This window comes from Hyaena hyaena, unplaced genomic scaffold, assembly GCF_003009895.1.
Source record: "Hyaena hyaena isolate Hyena2069 unplaced genomic scaffold, ASM300989v1 scaffold_248, whole genome shotgun sequence".
Lineage (NCBI taxonomy): Eukaryota > Metazoa > Chordata > Mammalia > Carnivora > Hyaenidae > Hyaena > Hyaena hyaena.
Genome location: NW_024080881.1, coordinates 947402 through 972259, shown reverse-complemented (window position 1 = coordinate 972259; position 24858 = coordinate 947402). Strand labels below are relative to the sequence as shown.

Sequence of the window (24858 nt, the reverse complement as noted above, 5' to 3'; positions counted from 1 at the left end):
AGGCTGCTTCTTCCTAGATCAGTAGTTGTTGGTAGGTGTGTGATTCAGACTCTTTATTAGTTAGTAGTCAAGTTGAGGGTGGCCATGGATGCCTGGGTTAGACTGGCCAGATGTCCTGGGAGCAAGAGAGATTAAGGTCCCTGTCTGCGCCCTGACCTCCCAGATGTAAGCCGTTCCCTTCCTTCCATAGCCCTGCGACCCCCGTGCCTGGTCCCTGTAACCATCAGGTCCTTTTCCAGTCTTCCCCGTGTCTTACCCACACCATTTGGCCAGGCATGTCCCCGGGGGGCTCAGCAGTTTCTTCCGTGTGTCCCTTGTAGCATCCTAAATCATCCCCCCATCCCCCACCTTGAGGGCCATGCCAGGGCGCCCCAGGAGTCCTCACCTCTTGTTCATGATCATTAGCATCAATATCAACACTGTAGATTGTCCCAACCAGTGAGCGTAGTGTGTCTGCAAAAGAAGCATCAGGTTAGAGTTCCCCACCCCCACCCTCTTTTTTGCTACTTGCAAATTCTAGTAACTTGGTTGCAGGGGCAGGAGGAGGTGGGGGGGCAGGCAAGGGAAGCAAATAGAGAGGATGATGGGTTAGCTCTGTGGTTTGGCTTCTTAGAGCGTCTGGGCCTCCCCACCCCTCCCCGCTTCATAATCAAGCACTCAATTAAAGCTACGGAACTCTGTGGGGGAAACTAGTGAATTTAGGGCTCACGCTGGTAGTGTGTGCTGCACCGAGCGCCGACCCCTGGACGTCCAGTTGTCTTTTTCAGTTTCTCCTTTAAAGTCCACCTTGTAGGGGCTCCTGGGTGGCTCAGTTAGGAGCCGGGCTCTTGATTTCGACTCATGATCCCACAGTTCATGAGTTCGAGCCCCATGTCTGAGCCACCCAGGCACCCTTCAAGTTCTGTTTTTTAATAAAACATGTACAAAATCTCGTTGTTCTACCCAGGTCTTCCATTTTGGTTTTCATCTTCCTCCCTTAGAACTCAATTGTGACTGGATTTTTTAAAAAATCCTCGTGACTATTTCATCCACTCTAGCAACATAGTGAATACCTACTATGCGTGGGCCACAGTGTCACACAAAAGATGACCTCAGTCTAGGGGCACCTGGGTGGCTCAGCCAGCTAAGCGTCCAACTTCGGCTCAGGTCACGATTTCATGGTTTGTGGGTTTGAGCCCCGCGTCGGGCTCTGTGCTAACAACTCAGAGCCTGGAGCCTGCTTCAGATTCTGTCTCCCACTCTGCCCCTCCCCTGCTCGTACTCTGTCTCTCTCTGTCCTAAGAAAGAAAAAGATGACCTAACTCTGTCTTCAAGAAACCACTAAGATAGATCACCACGTAATGGATCCATTACAACACAGTGGAAGTAATGCGAGGAGAGAATCCTGGGATCCCAGAGGCAGGCAGGGGAGGTCAGGGAGTGCTGCCTGGAGGAGATGACTCCCAAGGTGAATCTTAGAGTATGATCGGGTACAGCAGCCCTAAGCCTTTCAAATTTACTGATCTGTTGAGGGCTGTGGGTTGACAACAACTCAAATAGGAAAACCCACATAGAGGATCATCAAATGAGAGATTAATTCTGTGGGAGGGACTGAGGATTTGGAACACTGAGGCTGATGCCTTGGGATAGCTTTTTGAAGGATTCTCATTCAAGCTCCATCCCAAGGGCTCAGCTGCTGAGAGATGACCTTGGCAAAATGGCAGGCTGCCGTGCTTCCTGCCCAAACTGTGATATTCTTACTTTTCCTCCGAGATTGTGCTTTTTTTCCTGGGTTTTAGGGGATGAGACACTGGTCTCATTGATTCCCTCATTGATACTCGGGAAGAAGGAATTAGACGAGGAAATTTGCCTAAGACTACTAAATGAGCCAGGACTTGAATCCCTCATGAATCAAATCTGAATTCCAGGGAAGGTCAAGGTCAGGGAGGCAGGCACATGTCCAACATCTGGGCTGGAAATGGATCTGATGTCAGAGGGGGCTGTGCCAGGGGTGTGTGTCTCCGCCAGACTTTTGGAGAAGCAAACCACATCCCACTCGGGCAAGGTGGTGTGGCTAGGGATGCAGAAGAGGGGTAGAGGTCTCTATCCATCACCCAAGTCTGGCTTCGCCGCTTATTCAGCAACTACTTACTAAGCACGTTCGGTGGGCAACTCCCACATTTGCTAGTTGAGACGGTAAGTCACACACACAGGGGAAGAGAGCTTTAATTGCATATGTGGCCAGAAAGAGGAAATGCCAAACGCGTGGAGCAGAATGAGTTCTCAAGAACGAGCTGGGTGGGGCTGTTCCAGGGACAACCTGGGGCAGAAATGTCGGCCATGCCCACCCTGCCAAGACAGTGTTTTGAGGTGGAAAACAGAAGGAACAGAGGTCTTACGGGGCAGATTCAAGGATGGAAAGGACAGCAATTCCCCCTTTGGACCCTGGGCATGTTTCTCTGGACTTGCTGCATGTTTGTGATGCCATTTGGCTGCTTCTGGTCAGGTTTCTTCCAGTGGCCACAGCTCTGGTTTATAGGCAGCTCTTTGGTGTGGACTCACAGGGCCGCCACGGTCCTTGGCCAGCCTCACCCCTGATCATTGTCAAGATAAGCCCCAGAGGTGTCTAGACTGCTCCAGGCTCTTGGCAGCTTAGATGGTTTCTCGGAGAGGCGAAGCTCCCAGCTGCTGGAGAGAAATTTCTTCCCTCTTCTCTTCTGCATCCTTCTTGCAGAGACCTTCTTGGACTCTGTTGCAATGAAAAGGCAAATGGAACAATGAGACGGAGAGGCAGAAAAGAAGTATCGAGAAGCAGATGGTGCGTGCACAGCATCCGTGGGTGTGTTTGTGCTACTCGAAAGGCGTCCCAAGGGAGGTGGGAGCCACGGCAGCCCTCCCTCAGTTTTCACGGGGCGCATCAGGGTGTAAGGTCAACGAGTTTTCCAGTGAGGACCTGCCAAGGTCACCCAACTGCTGAATGGGGTGCGAGGCTCAAGTGAACTCGGTGCTGAGCTTGGCTCACCTGCGGACCAGGTGCTCCCGCAGAGATGCTGGGGGCGTGGGGGGGATTGGGCACCACCAGGGCCCTTCTCCACCTACCCCAGAGTCAGCCAGCCCTGGAGGCAAGGGGGAGAGTGAGGGCTTGGGGGGTGGCAGGGAGGTCACCTGGAATAGCCTCGAGGCCTGAGAGCTGCCCCATGGGGCTGTGTTTGACCAGCCACATTTTCGCCTTTTTCTCTTTTATCCCTAAATCTCTGAAAGGAATTGTATCTGCGGCGCCTGCCTGGGTCAGTCGGTTAAGCGTCTGACTTGGGCTCAAGTCATGATCTTGCAGTCTGTGAGTTCGAGCCCCACGTCGGGCTCTGTGCTGACAGCTCAGAGCCTGGGGCCTGCTTCGGATTCTGTGTCTTCCTGTCTCCCTGTCCCTCCCCCACTCACTCTCTGTCTCTCTCTCTCTCAAAAGTAAATACCATTGAAAAAATTAAAAACAAAAAAGGATTTGGTTCTGGCCTCCTTTATTTTACTGCACAGACCAACCATGGTTTGTGCTACGTAACTGTGCTCTTTTTCGCTTTCTTCTTGTTTTAATCATGTACGCATCTTGGGGCGCCTGGGTGGCTTAGTCGGTTAAGCGTCCGACTTTCGCTTAGGTCATGATCTCGCGGTTCGTGGGTTCGAGCCCCTCGTCGGGTTCTGTGCTGACAGCTCAGAGCCTGGAGCCTGTTTCAGAGTCTGTGTCTCCCTCTCTCTCTGACCCTACCCTACTCGCGCTCTCTCTCTCTGTCCTAGAAATAAATAAAAATATTAAAAAAAAAATTTTTTTTTAAAAACTATAAAAATTTTTTTTTAAAAAAGGAAATAAGCTGAAATGTGGACATTGGATGTGATGTATATGTTTATTCACAAGGGTATTCATCACCACGCTTAATATGTCAGGAAAAAAATGTAAACTTTGCAGAGTTCCATCAATTTAAATAGATTATGATATATTGTGCAAGAGTTAAAAGTTACGTTGCTGATGAGTTTTTCAGAGCATGGGGCACGTTTACAATACACTGTTAAATAGTATATTAAAATTAATTATGATATTTTGCTAATTATGTCCATAAATAGAGACTCAAGGGGCGCCTGGCTGGCTCAGTTGGTGGAGCATGGGACTCTTGATCGCAAAGTCATGAGTTTGTCCCACGTTGGCTGTGGAGATGACTTAAATAAATAAATAAAACTAAACAACAGCAAGGAAATTGGGACTCAGAAGAGAGAAAGAAATAGGTTAAAATGGTGACAGTGGTAGCCTCAAAGTATGAGTGACATTTAATTTTTTTCCCCTAGTGCTTTACATTTTAAAAATGGTCTCCAAAAAAAAAGAAAGAAAAAAAATGATCTCCAGGTGCCTGGTTGGCTCAGTCAGAAAAGCATGGGACTCAATCTCCGGGGCCTGCGTTCGAGCCCCACATTGAGTGTAGAGATTCCTTAAATAAATACAACTTTAAATTTTTTTTTCAATATAAAACTCATCTCCAAATTGTCTATATTGAGCAGGTTTTCTTTGGGAATCAAGGGGGAGAGGCACACAATAAAAGCAATTATAAGAATTCAATCAAGTCATTTCCCAGACACAGGGTAGCCCCTCTCTGGGCCTGGAAGCGAGGGAAGGGTCTGGAAGATGCTGATGTCTCCTAAACCTCGCCAAGACGTCCCCTAAACCTTGCCAGGATGATGGAGAGACCCAGATGAGAGGCAGCAGGGCCTGGACAAAGTACCGAGGGTCTAATCAGTAACCTTCTGTGGCGCTTCTCCCACTTGCGCTGGAGGCTTAGAGAAGTGAGGGGTGGGGGGTGGGCTTTCAGCCTTTTGGCAAGAGGTGTGGCGCTCCACCAAGGTCAAAGCCCAGGCCACTGGTTAGCTGGGACCTCCTCTGCCCTCCCATCCACGGTGAACCCCAGTTGCATGGCCGACCCCAGCACGTTTTGAATGCTGACTGGATTGTATTTCAGACATTAAAAAAAGAAGACCGTGGATTTCAAGTCACACAACAGGCTGCCTCTGGTCATCTTTGGTCATAAGATGACTTTGAAAACCGATATTGAACAAGCCTAACCATTGCAACAGTTGGATCGGGAGAATGTCTGCCTCTGGGTTCTTAGGAATTATCTTTGAAAGGGATGGGGAATCAATCGGCCAGAACTGGGGAGAAACAGGCAGGCAGGCAGGCTTTTGTCTCTCGGCCCCTGCAGGCACACGACAGATAAAAACAAATAAGCTGGATGGACCGAAGGGGCGGAGTCAGACAAGCGTTCAAGTGCAGAAAAGAGACATGGAGGACCTAGAGCGAGAAGGAAAGTGTTTCTGGGGCGCCTGAGGGGCTCAGTTGGTTAAGCGTCTGACTTCGGCTCAGGTCATGATCTCACAGTTCGTGGGTTCGAGTCCCACGTTGAGATCTGTGCTGACAGCCAGCTCAGAGCCTGGAACCTATTTTGGATTCTGTGTCTCCCTCTCTCTCTGACCCTCCCCTGCTGCTCTCTCTCAGAAATAAATAAAACATAAAAAAAAAAGAAGGAAAATGTTTCTTTGTGATTATGGGAAACAATAGTCCCACACAAAAATGGCTTAAACCATTGAACTAAAATATTAGAAATAAAAGAGTTACAAGGTAAGGATAAAAACACTGATAAAACTTTTTTTTCTTTAATGTTTATTTATTTCTTGAGAGAGAGAGAGAGGAAAAAAAAAAAGCATGGACGGGGAGGGGCAGAGAGAGAGGGAGATAGAATCCCAAGCAGGGTCTACAAGGTCAGCACAGAGGCAGTGGCCAGGCTCGATTTCATGAACAGTGAGATCATGATCTGACCTGAAATCAGGAGTCAGACGCTTAACCGACTTAGCCACCAGGGGCCCCAAAACATTGAGAAAACATTTTGAATGTTGAAAAAGCTCTCAAACCGGAGCCACATAAAAGTAGACCAGAGAAATTGGCAAGATGCGTACATGATTTTTTTTTTTTAATTTTTATTTCTAGGAGAGAGAGAGAGACAACGTGAACAGGGGAGGGTCAGAGAGAGAGGGAGTCACAGACTGAAACAGGCTCCAGGCTCTGAGCTGGCAGCACACAGCCCGACGCGAGGCTTGAAACCATGAACGAGATCATAACCTGAGCCGAAGTCGGACACTTAACCGACTGAGCCACCCAGGAGCCTCTCAGCTTATTTCCTTAGGGTAGGGTCCTGGAAATGTCATTGCTGCTTAGAAGAATATGAAAAATTCTCCATCCCATGAACAGTAATGCCAAAGAACATTCCAGAAAAGTTGCAGGGGTTCCCTCCTTCCTGTCCATACATCTTAATTGACTACTACTACGGTTTCATTTTCTTTTCCTGATTGGCTATTTTAAAATGACCTCTCCCCTGTTTCATTTGCATTTCTTTGATTATGACTGACGTGAATACCTTTCCTCTGTTTACTTTCAATCAGCATTTCCTTCTTTGTGGATGTTGTATTCTTAAGTAAAAGGCTTTTTTTCAACACGGTTATTAGTCAACTGTTCCTTTGCTCTGTCACTCCAAAAAACTGGGGCATAAGTCCAACTGGGTCACAGAGGTTGACCCAACCCCACACCAGGCATTCTCTCTCTTTCTCGCTCAAAAATAAAAATAAACATTAAAAAAAATAAACAGGGTATAATACATTGAAAAAATAAGGATTTATAAATCTCTAATGATACAAATAAATACATAATAAATTGAAAGTTTGATGAGGGATGGAATAGTTACATAGTTTCAAAGTACTTTGCCCCAAAATGCTTGTTAATTACAAAGCGGAAAAGAGTACCTTTACAGTGGAGAGGCCTGAGGCAGATATCACTTTAATTAAGGGATCAGGGGGACATTATCAGTTACAGGACAAAATCGTGCACCGCCTGATTGGATACAATGAGCAGGACTCGGCATCACTTCTGTGAGAGCGCTGCCAGAGAGGCACAAACCACAACCTATGACGTCAGAGAAACCGAAACCAAGGGAACATCTACAAAATAACTGGTCTGTGATCTTCAAAACAGTCAAGGTCAATGTTAACTCATAGCCAGCCTGTGGTAGCCCTGTGCTCCTCTTCAAAGGCATCTAGAGCCAAGACACTGACCATAAACCACAAGACAAAGACGAAATGTACTAGGCAGTAATTTATAACGTGCAGTTAAAATCTCCCTCCAGGGGCAACTTTACCAGCTGGTCTAGCATTTTTTTTTTTGAAAGTTATAGATTTATGGTCTGCAAGTGGTTTACCCGGTTACACAACCTGATGTTAGCCATGACCAACGGGGATATAAAAAGGTTGCTTCCTTGCAACTGTGAGATCTCACATTCTTCTCACCACCCGTGACACACTGTGAAAACTCCCTTGGGCCAAAATTTTGGTGAGAGGCTTGCAAATGAGGATACCAACCATTGTTTGATCTCAAACTCTATTCGGGTAAAAGGTCAGGGGTTGAGCAGCCTAGCTTCTCCTGGCTGCAGCAAGCCCCTGAGATGTAAATCTTTAGTGAACATTGTGATCAGAACGCTCAAACATGTTCTTCAAGCAACTGTTAAGCAACCCCCACCTCTGACCGCAAAATTCTCGCTTCTGTACACCGGCTTCGCCCTCTCTCCCTGTATAAACCCTGAGCTATGTATGGCTCGGCAGGGCGCTCTTCCGAGGACTTTTCTGGTGCTCGGGAGGGGCCAGCCAGCCGGACTAAAGTAAACCTGAATAACCAACTCCTTTTGTGTTTTGTGGGCTTTGTCCTCGGTGATTCTCCTTTGGAAAGGGAGGCCTAACAATATGAACAAGACACAGAGGACCCTGGGCTGTGCCCTGGGCCTTCCTGATGTCTGCCTGCGTTTTCTTTCTTTGGGGTGTATATGTTTTTTAAATATTTATTTTGAGAGAGAGACAGAGAGAGAGAGTGTGTGTGAGCAGGGGGAAGGGCAGAGAGAGAGAGAGAGAGGGAGAGAGAATTGCAAGCAGGCTCTACATTCTCAGCATGGAGCCCAACTCGGGGCTTGATCTCACAAACTGTGAGATCATGACCTGAGCCTGTCAAGAGTCCAGGGGCGCCTGGGTGGCTCAGTCAGGTATGCATCTGACTTTTGCTCAGGTCATGATCTCGTGGTTCGTGGGTTCAAGCCCCGCATCGGGTTCTGTGCTGATAGCTCAGAGCCTGGAGCCTGTTTCAGATTCTGTGTCTCCCTCTCTCTCTGCTCCTCCCCCATTCACGCTCTGTCTCTCTGTCTCTCTCTCTCAAAATTAAATAAATGTTAGAAAAATAAATAAATAAATAAGTCCAGAGTTGGACGCTTAACTGACTGAGCCGCCCACGTGNCCCCCCCCCCCCCCCGCGCGCATTTTCTTCCTCCCACTGTGCCGCACCCTCCAGCTCACGGAAGCCTTATGTAAGTGTGCGTTGTGGGGTCATGGCTGCCCTTCCTATCCTAAAACCCTGCAGAGCTGTTGGAGTTGTGAGAGTCTGAGGACCCCTGAGGACCCAGTCCAGCCTGAAAGAGATGTGACAACTAAGTGCCACTTGTCATTCTGAACAGGATCCTCTTGCTTAAATGGATGTCACTGGTGGGGCAGGGAAGACTGGCAAAATCTGAATGAGGCCTGAGAGTTAAATGGAAATCATCTGTCAATATTAACTTTGATTTGAGGAGCTCCTCACCTCCTCTCCATGGCCTCGATGGTCTCCACCAGGGGCGCGTTGTGGGTCTCCGCCAGGAAGCAGACAACCAGCCCGGCCAGGATCGAAGTGGCCCCGAAGCCCAAGGGCGGCAGGATGGCGCTGAACTCCCAGAGCATGGTGACCAGGGGCGCAATCAGGCCCCCAAGGCGGGCACTGACCGAAGCAAAGCCCATCCCCATCTGCCTAAAAAGTGTGGACCGGTCAGTGGCCAAGGCCCAGACCGCCCAGAGGGCCGGGAGTGCCAGGCGCCGGGTGTCTCGGGGCAGAGCAGAGAGGGTGTCCTGCTTCAGCAAGCCCAGCAGATGCCGACCCGGAGCTCCAGGACCTTCCGGCAGCAGGTGCCGCTGGGCCTCTCCCCATGCACCCACCTGATCTCTGTGGGGTACAGCTCGCCCGTGTACAGGTACACGCAGATGAAGGAGCTGGCCAGGCAGCCTTTGCCTAGCGCCGCCTGGGCCGTGCGCAGGGTCTGCATATCTGTAGAGGGGGTAGGCAGGGCAGGGGGTTAGGCGGCCCTCAGGGCCCCAGGGGGGATCAGGGGGGCAGAGGGGGTAGTGGTGGCAGCGGGGCACTCAGGAGGGGATGGGGTATGGAGAGGAGGCAGAGGGTGAGGCTCAGAGCCTGGAAAGGGAGGAAGGGAGGCTGGGATTTCCACTCCCTCGTGTTCCCACCTGAGACCCACAGTGTCCCCACATTGTCCTGCTCCGATGGCTGCCTCCTTCTACCCTTCCTGAGGCAGCACCAACTTGGGGGTTAGGCCTGTGTTCAAATCCCAGCTCCAAGCCAGCTGGGTGATCTTGGTCTTGGCCCCTTGTTACTTGGCCTCTCTGAGCCTCCCTGTCCTCAACTGTAAAAGGAGGAAAAGACCAGTGCCTGCTTCACGGGGTTGTCATAAGGTTGACATGACGTCATGGCTCAGTGCTCATTAAATGTTGGCTGTCACCCCGTGAGCTTGTCACGCTTTGGGTTACAAACAGTAACACCGCAAGGCACATGCCCAGCATTGAAGCGACGGGCAGGGAAATCGTGGTACCTTCGCAGGCTGCGCGCTGGAGGGGAGTTTATAAAACACCCCCCCCGGACCCCACCCCCTCTCCATTACATTAAATCTTCGTGTAGATAGACTCAAGTTTGGGTATTTTGTTAAAGGTCCCCAGGAGATTCTGATATGCAAAACCAGAGTTGTAAAATGTAGAAACAAAAAGTTAGGGGCATGAAACATTTGTATTAACATGAAAAAGCATATTTATGTAACCACATAAAGTGAAATAAGATACATTATACATATGTAAATACCTATACACATATATGCATATATAGTCCTCTTTATACGTATGCACACATGTATAATAGTATCTCAATTATGTCAAATACAAAATCTACCAAAAGGAAAAAGATTGGAAGAAAATATGTTAAAATGTCAATAGTAATAATCTTTCCATTTTATGGGAAGGAAATGGAGCCCAGAGGACTCAGACAAGTGCTCAAGGCCGTGGGCCCTCAGCTTCGTACAAGCTCTGGGACTCTGAACCTCAACCTTGGCTTCTTGCTGGAATCACCAGACTGTTCTTTAAATAAATAGTGTCAGGGGCACCTGGGTGGCTCAGTTGGTCAAGCGTCCAACTTCAGCTCATGTCATAATCTCACGGTTTGTGGATTTGAGCCCTGTGGCAGGCTCTGTGGTGACAGCTCAGAGCCTGGAGCCTGCTTCAGATTCTGTGTCTCCCTCTCTCTCTGCCCCTCCCCTGCTCACACTCTGCCTCTTCCTCTCTCTCTCTCTCTCTCTCAAAAATAAACATTAAAGGGGCGCCTGGGTGGCTCAGTCGGTTAAGTGTCCGACTTCGGCTCAGGTCATGATCTCACAGTTCGTGGGTTCGAGCCCCGCATCGGGCTCTATACTGATAGCTAGCTCAGAGCCTGGAGCCTGTTTCAGATTCTGTATCTCCCTCTCTCTGACCCTCCCCTGCTCATGCTGTCTTTCTCTCTCTCTCTCTCTCTCTCTCTCTCTCTCTCAGAAATAAATAAAAAACATTAAAAAAATTAAAAACTAATAAACATTAAATTTTTTTTTTAATAAATACATACATACATAAATACCTAGGGTTGAGGGCCATTCCTTAACACTAGTTGCACTGGCCTGGACATTGGGGGTTTTCAAAGGTCTGGGGAGCTTGCAAACCACCATTCCAGGGCCACCCAGCTGAGGTTCAAACCCTAACTTCTCAGCCCTCGAGATGGCACCGGCCAGGCTGCAGGTGAGCACACAGCAGCTGGACCTTTGCTCCCCCTGCCACTTGTTTTTATGCTTCAGCCTGATCCCCTTGACAGCTTGGTAAATATTTTCATGGCAAAGACTGACCTCTTTGCCAATTCTCCACGCTGACAATCGATACAAGCGCTGAGTGCTTAGTAAAAACGCTGCTAATGGACAATCACTTCCTTACCAGATCCAGAAGCATATCCCTCAGCCTTGTTCCCTCATTGTGTTCATCGCCCAGCAGACCCCAGACCCCAGAGATTCCCGGTGGTCACAGCAGAAGCAGATGGCTCACCTTCGGGCACAAACATGTTCGCGATCACCATGAGCCCGGCCAGGATGAGGAAGGAGGCGACTGTGGCCCGGCGGCCCACATAAATCATTGTGGTGGTGGCTACCAGCATGGCGGGGATGTCTATGGCCCCAAACAAGACCTGTACCAGGTACACGCTGAGCCCAAACTTCTGCAGGTCCATGGCCAGCCCGTAGTAAGCCAGGGAGTTGGAGAACCTGGAAGAGGCAGCAGAATGGTTCCCTGTTCTGGACCCGGGGGGACAGCACACGGGATGAATGACACAGGACCCTTCTCTCGGGGAGCTAAAATTCCCTGAATTTCACCCGACTTCCCATTCTCCCCTCCAACCAAACCTAGGTCTCTGACTTGGGTCTTAGAGCCCTGGGCCCTCCCTCCACCTCCCTGCCCAACCACCTGCTCCCCTAAGCCCGTGGGGTCCCCTGTCTGCACGATTCTAGCCCCTCCCCCTCCAGCCTTCAGTGGCTGATGTGAGCTTCACGTCTAAGAGCTGGAGGGAGAAAATGAGAGCCTTGCAATAAGGCGAAGCCTCCATGGGATGCTCACTGTGTCTCCCAGTGTTTACTGAGAAATCGGCACCTGAAGCTGGGCTGCTTCTGGTGAGGGGGGGTTTGCATTCAATCTGACAGCAAAGGCATGGAGCTCGCACACTGGGGGTCTCCACGGAAATTTAAGACATCCCTGAGGCAGGATCTCAAAGACATATTTGTACATCCATGTACAAATGCATGTTCATAGCAGCGTTATTCAAGCAACCCAAGTGTCTATTGACTGATGGGTTGATAAACAGCATGAGGTGTATGAGGCCAATTACTCAGCCTTAGAAAGGAAGAAATTCTGGCCTGCCTGGGTGGCTCCTTTGGTTAAGTGTCTGACTCTTGCTTTCGGCTCAGGTCATGATCCCAGGGTCATGGGATGGCGTCCCGCATCAGGCTCCACACTGAACATGCAGCCTGCTTAAGATTCTCTCTCTCCTTCTCCCTCTCTCTCTTCCTCTCTCTCTCTCCCTCTCCTACTGTGCCTCTCTTCTGTCACTTGCGTGCTCTATTAAAAAAAAAAAAAGGAATAAATTCTGACAGATGCTCCAACATGGATCAACCTTTGAGATGAAATAAACCAGTCACAAAAAGATAAATACTGTATGCTTCCACTTCTCCGAGGTCCGCGGGTAGGCAAAATCACAGAGACAGAAAGGAGAATGGCGGCTGCCAGGGGCTGGGTGGAGGAAGAATGAGGAGTTGTTTAATGGGTTTAAGATAGAGTTTCAGGGGGCGCCTGGGTGGCTTAGTCGGTTAAGTGTCCGACTTTCGCTTAGGTCATGATCTCGCGGTTCATGGGTTCGAGCCCCGTGTCGGGCTCTGTGCTGACTGCCAGCTCAGAGCCTGGAGCCTGTTCCAGTCTGTGACTCCCTCTCTCTCTGACCCTCCCCTGCTCACGCTGTCTCTCTCTCTCTCTCCTAGAGATAAATAAAACATTAAAAAAAAAAAATTTAAAATAGAGTTTCAGGAGAGTTCTGGAACACAGCAACGTGAACGCCCTTAACACTGTTGAACTGCACACTTAATGGATGGTCAAGATGCTAAATTTTGTTATGTGTACTTTACGACACTTACTAAAAGCAAAACAAAACAAAGTCCAGAAGAAGGGGGCTCGGGATTGACCCTTGAGAACCCCTGTGGGTCGGCCTGCTTTGTTTCCCGCAGACCACATGCTGATATGGCCGCATATGGGGAGGGGAGGGGAGAAAGTAGAATGTGACCGGGGGCCTCTCTCCAAGCGGGGCTCGGCAGCGGCACCCTTACCACTTACCGAGAAGCACCCACCAGCCCTCCCAGCTACCCCAGCTATGGGAGTCAGGGGAGACGGAGAGAAAACAAAGATGCTTCTGGAAGGGTGACACAGTAATTCCTGTTGGGCAGGTCTGAGGGCGTCCAGGGGAAATCGAGGTCTGACTTCTCCTCCCAGGGGAGATGAGAGGCAAGGTCGCCCACATACTATTTGGAACACTCCGGAAAACACCCAGGATAAAACATCCTGTGGCTCTTAATACTGCAGGGAAGGAGTGCGATGGAAGCTTTGTTTGCTATGCGTTAGAGCAGATACTTGGACCTTGGAGAGGCCAATTCTGCCTCATCGGTCTCCTTATCTGCCTGGACATCAGGGGCATTGCCCGGACCGCCTTCTGTCCCCACCCCGTCCCCCACCGACCCTTCCCTTCTGGTGGGTTCCTGGTGTCCCGGCTTCCCTGACACTGCGCCCTCAGGCTCTCCTTCCCCCTCTGTCTGGTGTTTCTTGGTCTTCCTCCTCCTTCCTCTTTCTCTCCAGCGTCCATCTTCCTGCCTTTCTTCCTTCCCAGCATGGAAATGTTCCACCACGAATGAGACTGACGCGGCCCCGCCCTGTCGGGGCTTCCGGTCTGGTGGGGAGACAGGCATTCTGGGAAGGGAACCATGTTCCTCTCCCCAACGTGGAAACAACTTTGTCACGTTATTCAGACACAACACAAGTATCCTTCGTGCTTCCCTGCCTTGACGTCTCCTGAGGCAGCACTGGGGCTCCCTTCCTATCAAAGCCTCCACAGCCTCCGGCCTTCTGGGCACTATAGGTTTGGCAACTGGGACCCCCAGGGCGGCAGGGAGGACGGAGACTCCCATGGAAAAGCCTGGGAGTCTCGCTTTCTTCCCATCTCCTCGTCTCCCCTTATCTCCCCTCCTCTGCCCAGGGCGCTGCTGCAAAGCCATCCCCCTCCCCCTTGGCCTTTCTGAAGACTCTGGTACTTCAGGGAGGGGTCATGGACGGAGTCTGGCTGTCTAGCAGCTTTTTTCTTTTTTAAGTTTATTTATTTATCTGAAGAGAGAGAGAATGAGAATAGGGAACAGGCAGAGAGAGGGGGAGAGAGAGAATCCCAAGCAGGCTCCACACTGCCAGTGCAGAGCCCAACGCGGGGAGCGAACTCACGAACTGTGAGATCATGACCTGAGCAGAAACCAAGAGTCGGACTTCAGTCGACTGAGCCACCCAGGCGCCCCTATCTAGCAAATTAGTATCTCTGTTCCCCCCAAAATGGTTTGCTTTTTTCCATGTGCCCCATTTTCATCTTGAGGTAAGAATGACTTCCCAAGTGTTGGGAAGAGAAAGGTCCCATCCCTGCTGCATTATGTGAAGCGCCCCAACCTTGGAATTTTTAGTTTATGATGTTTCTTCCCAGTGGGAAGAGGACAGTGAGGTAGAAGCTCGCAGGCCAGGGGAAAACCTGGGCCAGCAGGTTGACCGCAGTAGGGCGTCTCTTCCCTGACTTGGGTTCCGGGGAGCTCTCTGGCTGCCCCACACTGTAACATTGCTGGGCAGAAGCCCCTCTAAAGGTCCAGAGTGGGAACGTCAGGGTGGCTCAGTCAGTTAAGCGTCCAACTTCAGTTCATGTCATGATCTCACGGTTCCTGGGTTCGAGCCCCGCGTCGGGCTCTGTGCTGACAGCTCAGAGCCTGGAGCCTGCTTCGGATTCTGTGTCTCCCTCTTTCTCTGACCCTCCCCTGCTCATGCTGCCTCTCTCTCTCTCAGAAATAAATAAAACATTAAAAATAATTTAAAACCAGAGTAGAGGACAATTCCACATTTCCAATGTACAAAGGACACAGCTCCAGACTTAAATCAGAGAATAGATTCTACCTGAGCACTTCAACGCTGGCCAGGTGTGAGGTTACATGTCTAAATGTTTAGTTCGCTGGAGGGGCCAAGATGGCGGAACAGCATGGAAGGTTTTTTTGCGTCTTGCCTTAAACACAGCCAGATCAACACTAAACCATCTGGGACACCTAGAGAACTGATCTGAGGATTAATAAGTATTTAGTTCTCAAAAGAATCTTACAGGTAGATATCTAAATAGAAAATGGCAGCACCAGGAGGCTGGCTCGCTTGCTCAAGGTCACCCGGGGAGTCTGGTCTTCTACCACTGCCTGACTGGTTCCCATTAAACAAGAGGGCTGGGCTGCTCCAGAGAACAGGTCATTCATAGCCTGTGTTCCCTGCTTCACAAATAACCACATGTATTATTTAAATCTCTAGGACATTCTGTCAAGTGAAATTAAAATGGTCCCCTCCCCTTTTTTAAATCAGCTCCTTATCTTAGGATTTGCCAGCTTCCTGTCTGTCCTGATGGGAACGGATCCCTTTTGTATTTTTATCTACTTAAAAAATTTTTTTAATGTTTATTTATTTTTTATTAAAAATGTTTTTAATGTTTTATTTTTTGATAGACAGAAACAGACAGATTGTGAGTAGGGAAGGGGCAGAGAGAGAGGGAAACACAGAATCCAAAGCAGGCTCCAGGCTCTGAGCTGTCAGCACAGAGCTTGATGCAGGGCTCGAATGCGGGGCTTGAATCCACAGACCATGAGATGATGACCTGAGCTGAAGTCAGACACTTAACTGACTGAGCCACCCAGGTGCCCCTGTGTTTTTATCCTTTTTACATCTGCATGCCCATCTACACGGCTGCTGTGAATTCCTTCCTGCTCACCTGGCAAACTCCATGGTCATTTTGGAAAATCCACCTAAATGCCATCTCCTACATGAAGCACTCAGCACCCCCAACCAAGAGAACTGCTATAAGGACACTTGCCACACCTCAAAGACATTCTTGTTTCCCTGTCTGTCCCCCTCTGGACCCACAAGTGTTTTTCTAGAATGGGATACTTCCTGGAATCTCCCGGAGAGCCCCAAGGGCGTATCAGGATGGGACAAGGTGCATTTTGGAAAAGCTACGCGGGTGATTTCAACTGGTGGCCCCCACCAAGGTGAGACCCACTGCCCAGATTTGGGGTCCCTAAGTCAGCATGGATGTCTCATCTGTGACCACATCTCAGTGCCCAGCAGAGAATCAGAGGACTGTAGAGAAAGGGTACGGAACAAGATTGAATTCACAAGGCTCATTTGCTCGTTACATTGAGTATTTAAGAACAGACTTTGGAGGTGGGAATAAAAGGCATGTCCCTGCCTCATGGCAAAGACTTGGGCTTGAGCACATCACCTACCAGACCATCATGAGACAGCACGTGATCTTTCGGATGGCCGGGGTTCGGAAGAGGTCCAAGACTGAGCTAGAGGGACGGACGCTTGCTATTTCACTCTGGATGTAGGAATTCACCACCTGGACAAGGAGAGTTTGATCAGCAGAAGGGAAGGATCTGGGACCCTATTTTCCTGTGAGGAGTCCCTTCATCTGTGGAGAGGAAGGTCAAAGTCAAGTGCTCTGGCAAGATGACTGTCTCTAGGGGTGCCTGGGCGGCTCAGTCGGTTAAGCGTCCAAGTTTGGCTCAGGTCATGATCTCACAGTTCATGGGTTCGAGCCCCACATTGGCGACTGTGCTGACAGCTCAGAGCCTGGAGCCTGCTTCAGATTCTGGGTGTCCCTCTCTCTCTCTCTCTCTCTCTCTCTGCCCTTCCCCCACTCGCACTCTGTCTCTCTCTCAAGAATAAACAAACATTTAAAAAATTAAAAAGCAAAAGATGACTGTTTCTAGTCTCCTCTCCATCCTGCCTCTTCCCACCGTGTGTTCTTAGGCAAATTCAAACTTCGGTTTCCTTATCTGCTAAAGTGACAATCAAATGAGATTATGGGGGCACCTGGGTGGCTATTCAGTTGAGTGTCCGACTCTTGATCAGGTCATGATCCCAGGGTAGCGGATCAAGTCCAGCATCGGGCTCCACACTGCTGACCATGGAGCCTGCTTAAGATTCTCTCTCTCCCTCTGTCCCTTTCCCCCACTTGTGTGTGCTCGGTCTCTCTGTCTCTTTCTCTCTGATTAAATAAACAAATAGATAAACAAATGAGATTATGTGCATCAAGCCCCTAGCCTGGTGCCTAGCATGGGGCTTGACAAATGGTACTTCTTTATAATAACCGGTGACTATCTTATAAATGGTAATTATCTTGTGATGAGATTTATAACAAATGGTACTTTTATTATTGATTCTTTGACAATTTCATTTTATGATTTCTATTTTAATGTTTTCATTTCATTATTTTATGTACATTTCGGCTAGGTGTCCGCGTGAATGGGGGTTTCCCCCCTCCATTGCATGGATGGATGGCCTGGTGAGCAAAGCAGTTAAATTATTCATCTCAGCTCACACAGCCATTTGACGGCAAACGTTGCTGCCAGACCGGACCTCTTCTTATTGGGTTGATTCGCAGCCTCTTCACCTGGATGGTCGGAGGCACCCAGGAAGCTCATCCTGGCACATCTTGAGGCCACCAGCAAGATTAGAAACGGTTCCTGGGGCGCCTGGGTGGCTCAGTCGGTTAAGCGTCCGACTCTGGCTCAGGTCATGATCTCATGGTTCGTGGGTTCAAGCCCCGCATAAGGCTCTGTGCTGACAGCTGGCTCAGAGCCTGGAGCCTGCTTCAGATTCTGTGTCTCCCTCTCTCCCTGACCCTCCTCTGCTCACACTGTCTCTCTCTGTCTCTCAGAAATAAATAAAACATTAAAAAAAATTTTTAAAAAAAATTAGAAACGGTTCCTATCTCTTCTTCGCACCCATGCCGCCTACCTCTTTGGTCAGCCTCTCCCCTTCGTCCCTTCTCCCATTCATAACAGCCACCTTCCGAAGGTTCTCCACAGCTTGCCGGGACTTGCCGTGGAGCAGGAGCCATCGGGGTGACTCTGGCAGCCACCTGTGACCAGCAGGGGAAAGAAGAATGGCAGCGTTGAGCAGAGCTAACGCTCCAAACCCTGAGAGGTGGCCTGTCCTGCCGCCCACTGAATCCAGAAAACTGGGGGACACGCCTGCTTCCCTTTTCCAGACCACATCAGACAGGGAACCCCTGAAGGGGCATCTAGAAACTTCCACAGATCCAGTTTTGAATCTGGTTCTGACCCTGGTGGGTGGCTTGAATAAGGCATGGGCCCTGCCTGGGCTGTGCCTCAGTTCTCCACTTGTTGTGAGTTGCAAAGGAACTGATGAGGCCAAACCACTGGAATATTCTGGAGCCCTGTACTAGCGTAAGGGATTTTATTGGAGCTTCCTGATAGCTACGGGCAGTACCTGTGAGCCCGTGGTCTCCACAGGCATCGACTCTCTTTTGTGGGTCACTGCATACCCCAAACTTGTCATGGGTGTGGGCTTAGCCACACACAGGCGCACCCTCCCACGCCCCTCTCAGTCAGGACGTACCAAGAATAGAGGAAGAAGATGAGGAAAGGAACAGAGACAGCAAACTGTAGCCATCGCCAGGGGCGGATCACATACGCCACTCCGGCCAGGATGAGCTGCCCCAAGGTGAAGGAGAACCCCAGCAAGACCCCCGCCACAGTCCGGCCCTGGGTGGGCATCCACTCCACGACTGCAGAGAAAAATCAGGACACGATCAGTGGGACTCATAGCCCATGAGGTTGTCTCATTCACCTGTGCCCTTTATAGGGACTGTGTGGCCGCTTGAAATTTTTCCAGAGACCTGCTGAGACACAGCGTGCACCAAAGAACTGACTATAGCCAATACAACACAAGAATGTTAGGAAAAATCACGGCATATTTTTTTTTCAATTCTAGAGTCAGGAAAAGCCTTTTCTAAGAAAGCGCTAAAACCCAGAAGCAACAAAAGGGAAGATCTACAAAACTTGACTTTACAAAAACAAGAACATCTGAATATAAATAAACACCGCAAGCCAAGTCACAAAGTCAGCAAACACAGGTAAACAAACAAAAAATTTGCAACCCAAAGTACAGATAAAGGGTGGATTTCCCTACTATCGGAAGAGTTCTTACAAGTTGCTAGGAAAACGATGAAAAGGCAAAACAAAACAACCAAAAAATCCCCACAAAAAACAAAAAACAAAACAACAGGCAAAAGATGTAAATGGTTGGTAGGAAAGAAAATAGAATGGCTCTTAATTACATGATTATTGTGTGAATAGCAAAACTTGGAAACAACCTACATGCCCATCTAGGGGGGACTAGTTAATAAAGCACGCAGGCTCATAAGAGGCAACCACCACAAATTAACGAGGACACTTCTTTCCCATGAGCAGCCAGCTCGTGTGTCCAGTCCATCAGCAAATCCTGTTGCTTTCACCGGAAGAATCCAGCATAACCCCTCCCGCTTCCTCCTGCTATCCCCTGGCCCAAGCCCATCTGCGGCTTGCTGGTGACCCGTGAGGGAGCCTCGGAACTGGCATCCAGGGGATCCTGGGAAATATGCGACATCAGATCAGGTCAGGCCTCGCCTCAGCTCGGGATTCTCCAGTGGCCCCCTCTTGCTCAGAGTCAAAGTCAAAGTCTTGTAAATGGCCACAGGCCTTAAGAATCTGTCCCCCCAACTCCCTGACCTCGTCTGTCACCACTCACCTCCCCACCCTGTGCTCTGCCCCAGCCACAAAGACCCCCTGCTCTAGTGGAACCCACTAGAAACACACGCCCCGGTGTCTTTGCCTGGAATGTTCTTCCCCCAGAGAGCTGCGGATGCCCTCCCTCCCTCCTGCAAGCTCTGCTCAGTGACCCCTTCTCAGCGAGGACTTTCCCTGGCCACTGTCCCCGCCCTCTGCCCACCCCCATGCTTATTTCCTTTGCGGGCTTTAATTGTCCTCTGTGGCACTTCTCACCTTCCAACGAGCTATATAATTTACCTATTTGTGTTCTTATCATTCTTCCTGCACAAAATCACGGGCTCCACAGGAGCAGAAATCTGCCTCGTTCATTGCTCTGCCTCTGGTGCTTCGAAGAGCATCTGGTACATAGAGGTGCATGTATGTGTGTGTGTATATGGGTGTGTGTGTGTTGTGTATGTAGGAGTGTGTGTGTGTGTGTGTGCGCGCGCGCGCGCAGGGGTGTGTGTGTGTCAGAGCTGATTCTAGCATGACATGCGCCATGCATGTCCTTTCCTGCCTTTAGAGCCCATGGCTGAGGCGAGTGGGCTGGGATTGGCTGGGATCCTGCATGATCTCAGCGACTTTCGATGTCCTGATTTGGGGAGGGGGGGTGTCAGATGTGCCAGCCTGATACATCCTGGTTCTCCAGCCGCACGATTTCTCCCGCAGCCCTGAAATGAAAGACCCATCCCGTCTTCGGCAGCCGTCTCTGGATCCCTTAGGCGCGCCCCCCTCCCCAAGCCTGTCCCAGGAGCAAACTAAGTCATCAGCAAAAGCAGGCGGCAAGCCTGTGTGCACTGTGGGTTTCCTGCTGCCCTACAGTGTGCCCGGCCAGAGCCACCAGGAGAGGCCTGAAACCAGCCTAGAGGGCCGACCTTGTCACTTTGGGCTGGTGGCAGCGGGGGCGTTCCCACCTGGCTTCCGGGGGGCCAGGTCTCCACACGGCACTAAGGAGTCACCACCTTTGCCTCCTGGGTGAACCCTGCCCCTTCTGGAGCCACATAATGTCAGGGCTGCCCGCAGCCTTGGGGGCCACTGTGTCTCACCTCCCTTCTGTGTCCCCACCCTGAGCCCACAACGAGCCTGGCATACAGTAGGTGCTTACTAAGCGGTTACTGTTGACTCTCTCACACAGGAAACAATCCAACCCTCTCAGTGCCCAGGTGGGCAGATGGAAACGCAGGATGCAGAGAGCCAGGGCCGGGGCTGAGAGCCCAGGTCGCCCAAGAACCCTGGGGTGGGGGCTCTGAGTGGAGGTTCCTGGTGAGAATCCCAGCACAACGCAGCAGGAAAGACGTCACTAACAGGGCGGCCATCACCCCATTCCGCGAGCCCCCCTCCCCTCCAGGCCCCTCCTTGGCTGGACTCACCCAGGGAGAGGGAGTTGAGGATGATGCCGGAGAAGGTCATGCCCATCAGGAAGCGGAAGACGCAGTAGGCACTGAACGAGCCAAAGTACGCCGTGGCGGCCCCCGAAACTGCCAGCTGCAGGTAGGACCAGAGCAGAGGGCCCTTGCGGCCCAGCCTGGGCCGGTGCCGGGCACGAGGTCAGGTTCGTTGGCAGGAAGGGCGGGAGGAAGCTACCCCCAGGCCCCTCCCTCGGAACGGTCGGCCCGGGCCCTGGAGGCAGAGGTGGGGGTGGGGGTGGGGGGGGGGAGAAGCGTGGTGTGGAGAAAACTGAAGGTGAAGAGATGTATTTCCTCTTTTGTTCCTTCACCCACGGAGTATTTCTGGCCCCCCATCCCACATCCTAGTCTTCGGGTTTAGGGAAAGGCAGGCTCTCTGCAAAGGGCCAGAGGCAGGTGGGGAGAGGGTCCCCGAGTGCACGCCCGGCTGGCTGGAGGCCTCGCCCCAGAACTCACGGGCCAGTGGGAGCAGGACCCCAGGGCCAAGCCTTCATGTAAACGGGTCACGTTGGGGAGGTCCCGGCTGGGCTGGGGCCTTGTCGCACCACAATGGGGTCAAAGGTCAGGGTTCAGGGTGGCAGGGTACCCCAGTCTGGCTCTGGCACTGGCCCATCTGTTAAGTGAGGGTCCAGGGCCAGAGTTCTAGCGGGACTGGGAGGGCAGCAGGGTGGCCAGCACTTCTTCCCCACACACCCCATGATCCACTCATTCGTTTACTCATTGTTTGTTTGTTTGTTTTGAGGGGGAGGGGCAGAGAGAGAGGGAGAGAGAATCTTAAACAAGCTCTGAGCTCAGCGTGGAGCCCAATGCAGGGCTCTGTCTCACGACCCTGGGGACATGATCTGTGCTGTAATCAAGAGCTGGACCCTTAACCAACTAAGCCACCCAGGGGCTCCTCATTCATTCATTTTTAAAAAAGTATTTATTTTTGGGGCGCCCGGGTGGCTTAGTCGGTTGAGCGTCCGACTTTCGCTCAGGTCATGATCTCGCGGTTCGTGGGTTCGAGCCCCGCGTGGGGCTCTGTGCTGACTGCCAGCTCAGAGCCTGGAGCCTGTTTCAGTCTGTGACTCCCTCTCTCTCTGACCCTCCCCTGCTCACGCTGTCTCTCTCTCTCCTAGAAATAAAACATTAAAAAAATTTTAAAAAAAAATTTATTTTTGACAGAGAGACAGACAGACAGACAGAACGCGAGCAGGGGGAGGGGCAGAGAGAGAGGGAGACAGAATCCGAAGCAGGCTCCAGGCTCTGAGCGGTCAGCACAGAACCCCACGCTGGGCTCAAATTCACAGACTGCGAGACCATGACCTGAGCCGAAGTCGGACGCTTAATCGAATGAGCCGCTCAGGTGCCCCTCATTCTTTTTTCCTTTCTGAAGTTTATTTTTATTTATTTTTGAGAGAGAGAGAGAGTGAGCAGGGGAGGGGCAGAGAGAGAGGGAGACAGAATCCCAAGCAGCCTCCGCGTTGTCATGAACCAAACTGTAAGATCACCACCCGAGATGAAATCAAGAGCCAGATGCTTAACTGACGGAGCCCCCCAGGCGCCCCTAAGTACCAGTCCTGCGCTGGGGGCCGGTGTCAAACCAGACACTGTGGAAGCTCACACGGAGGGAGAGCAGGCTGTGCTGTGACGCAGGGTGACAGGAGACATGACAGAGCTGCCCACGAGGGGCCTGGGGCACGCAGCACAGAGGGCAGTCTGTGCTCCAGGGCGGGGGTGGGGGGAGGGCCCCCCAGAACCTGCAGCCAGGGAGAGGTGAGGGGGAGGGAGAAGGGAGGAAGGCGGGAAGGCAGGGGAGTGGCTAGAGGAGGCGTGGAGCAGGAGAGCTTTGTTCTGGCTCCTGGTAGAACAGTGGAACAGAGCCCCCCTCCCACCCCCCCACCCTCACCCCTGGGCAGGATGGGGGATGGGAGGGCTCTTTGTAAAGGAACGTGCAGAGGCCTCAAAGCGGAGAGAAAGCCGGGCACAGAAGCATGCGTTGGGTGGACCGGCATCTGCATCGTGAAGGTGGGGCAGAGCACGTGTCCATGCTGGCTTGGACTGCATGAAATCATAAAGTATCTGGTAAGATACACAGAAACCAGGCAGCCCCCTCCAGAAATGACCGGACGGCCGGGCAGGAGTGGGGAGGGGATACTCCCCACCATGCTCTCTCCTTCCTTCTGCAATTTTGAACCATGTGAATGTATTATTTATGTACAAATAAACCTCAGTCAAGGAACATTAGGGGCACCTGGGGGGGCTCAGACGGTTCAGCATCCGACTTCGGCTCAGGTCATGGTCTCACAGTCCATGGGTTCGAGCCCCATGTTGGGCTCTGTGCTGACAGCTCAGAGCCTGGAGCCTGCTTCGGATTCTGTGTCTCCCTCTCTCTCTCTCTGCACCCCCTCACTCGTCCTCGGTCTCTCTCTCTCTCAAAAATAAATAAACATCAAAAAAATTTTTAAGACTATGGGGGAAGAAAAGGGGAACAACAAAGTTACAAACAGAGAGGGAGGGAGGCAAACCATAAGAGTCTCTCAATTACAGAGAGCAAATGGGGGGTCGATGAGGGTGGGGGAGGGGGAGAGTGGGTGATGGGCACCGAGGGGGCACTTGTTGGGATGAGCCCTGGGTGTTGTATGGAAGCCAATTTAGCAATAAATTACATTTGAAAATGAATTTTTTAAATGAAATTAAATTTCATTAATTAAATTAAAAAAATTTTTTTTAATACAGAGAGAAGGAAAATTAACGGAGAGGCTCTGGTGGCTGGGACCCTCCTCCCGAAAGGCTCACCTGTCCGCGAGGCTCCCAAACACGGCGGCGCCCACCAGCACGCCGGCCATGTAGATGGACTGGGCCAGGTCGCGGAGGGGGCGGGCCTCACACACCAGGTCCCACTGCGGGGGAGAGAGGGGCGCTCCAGCCTCGGCCTGGGGCAGCAGCCCCCCCGCCCCCTCCCCCCGCCCCGCTGACCTCCGTCACGATGGTGGACGGGAAAACGCTGCGGTCGTAGACCCAGCCGTCCCTGCAGCCCTCCGTGGCCACCCCGCGGACAGACGTGTTGGGGCTCAGGAGGGCCCACTGAGGCTCCGTGAAGCGCCGGCATGGCTCGGGGGCCCCCAGCCAGTCCAGGGGCACGGTGGCCCTGAGCCAGGCCACCGAGTTGTTGGTGGCGGCCACGGTGTGGTTGGTGGGGCCTTGGCAGTGGTGGGGAGGCACGGCAGCCGTGAAGTTCTGCAGGAAGTTGTGACAGGCCAGCAGGCTGCAGGGCAGCAGCAGCAGGCCGGTGTAGACAAGCTGGAAGCGACCCACTCCCCCTAGGCTGTCCAGCAGGTCTGTGAAGGCCATGGCTGCGGTCCTGGTCTGTGGCCCAGTCTGCTGGGCCTTATGTAAAGGACAAGGTCCTGGGAGGTGGAGGAACAGGCCTGGGGTCAGGACCGCAGATGCCGCGAGTCTGGCAGGTCGGAAGAATCCAGTTACACCTCACAGGAGGCCTCGCGTGTCCCAAGGTCTGCAGGGGCCCCCCTCCCGCCCTCCAGGCCCTTTCTCCTCATTTCTCTTAATCTCACCTCCCAGTTTGAAGACCAGAGGTCCCAGAGCGCCGCCTCCCAGCCCACCGCCCACTGCCTAGGTCAGCAGGCCCTGCCACCCCACCCCTGCCTTCACCCGGAGGAGCCCAGCAGGAATGGGGTGCCATCAGCACGCTCCCCTTTATTCTGGAGGCCAGTGTGATGCAACTTCAAGAGCCCGATTCCAGCCTCAGCACATGGGGTCCAGTCCCTGTCCCCCAACCCCCGAGAAGTCTGGAGAGCCTGAGGGAGGGGAGAGGAGTCCTT

At 51.6% G+C, this 24858-nt stretch overlaps 1 protein-coding gene across 1 annotated transcript; it reads right to left on the bottom strand.

The window, feature by feature from the left end:
- Positions 1-2182: 2182 nt before the first annotated feature.
- LOC120240099 (solute carrier family 22 member 20-like) lies at positions 2183-24370 on the bottom strand. Its single transcript, XM_039244685.1, has 10 exons — positions 23996-24370; positions 23816-23919; positions 21002-21156; positions 18442-18610; positions 17818-17941; positions 16299-16414; positions 11251-11465; positions 9067-9175; positions 8678-8881; positions 2183-2728 (listed from the first exon to the last, which is right to left on the bottom strand). Exons 1-10 carry the CDS (start codon positions 24368-24370, stop codon positions 2632-2634), a joined length of 1668 nt encoding a protein of 555 aa, XP_039100616.1. The 3' UTR covers positions 2183-2631.
- Between the last annotated feature and the right edge of the window lie 488 nt (positions 24371-24858).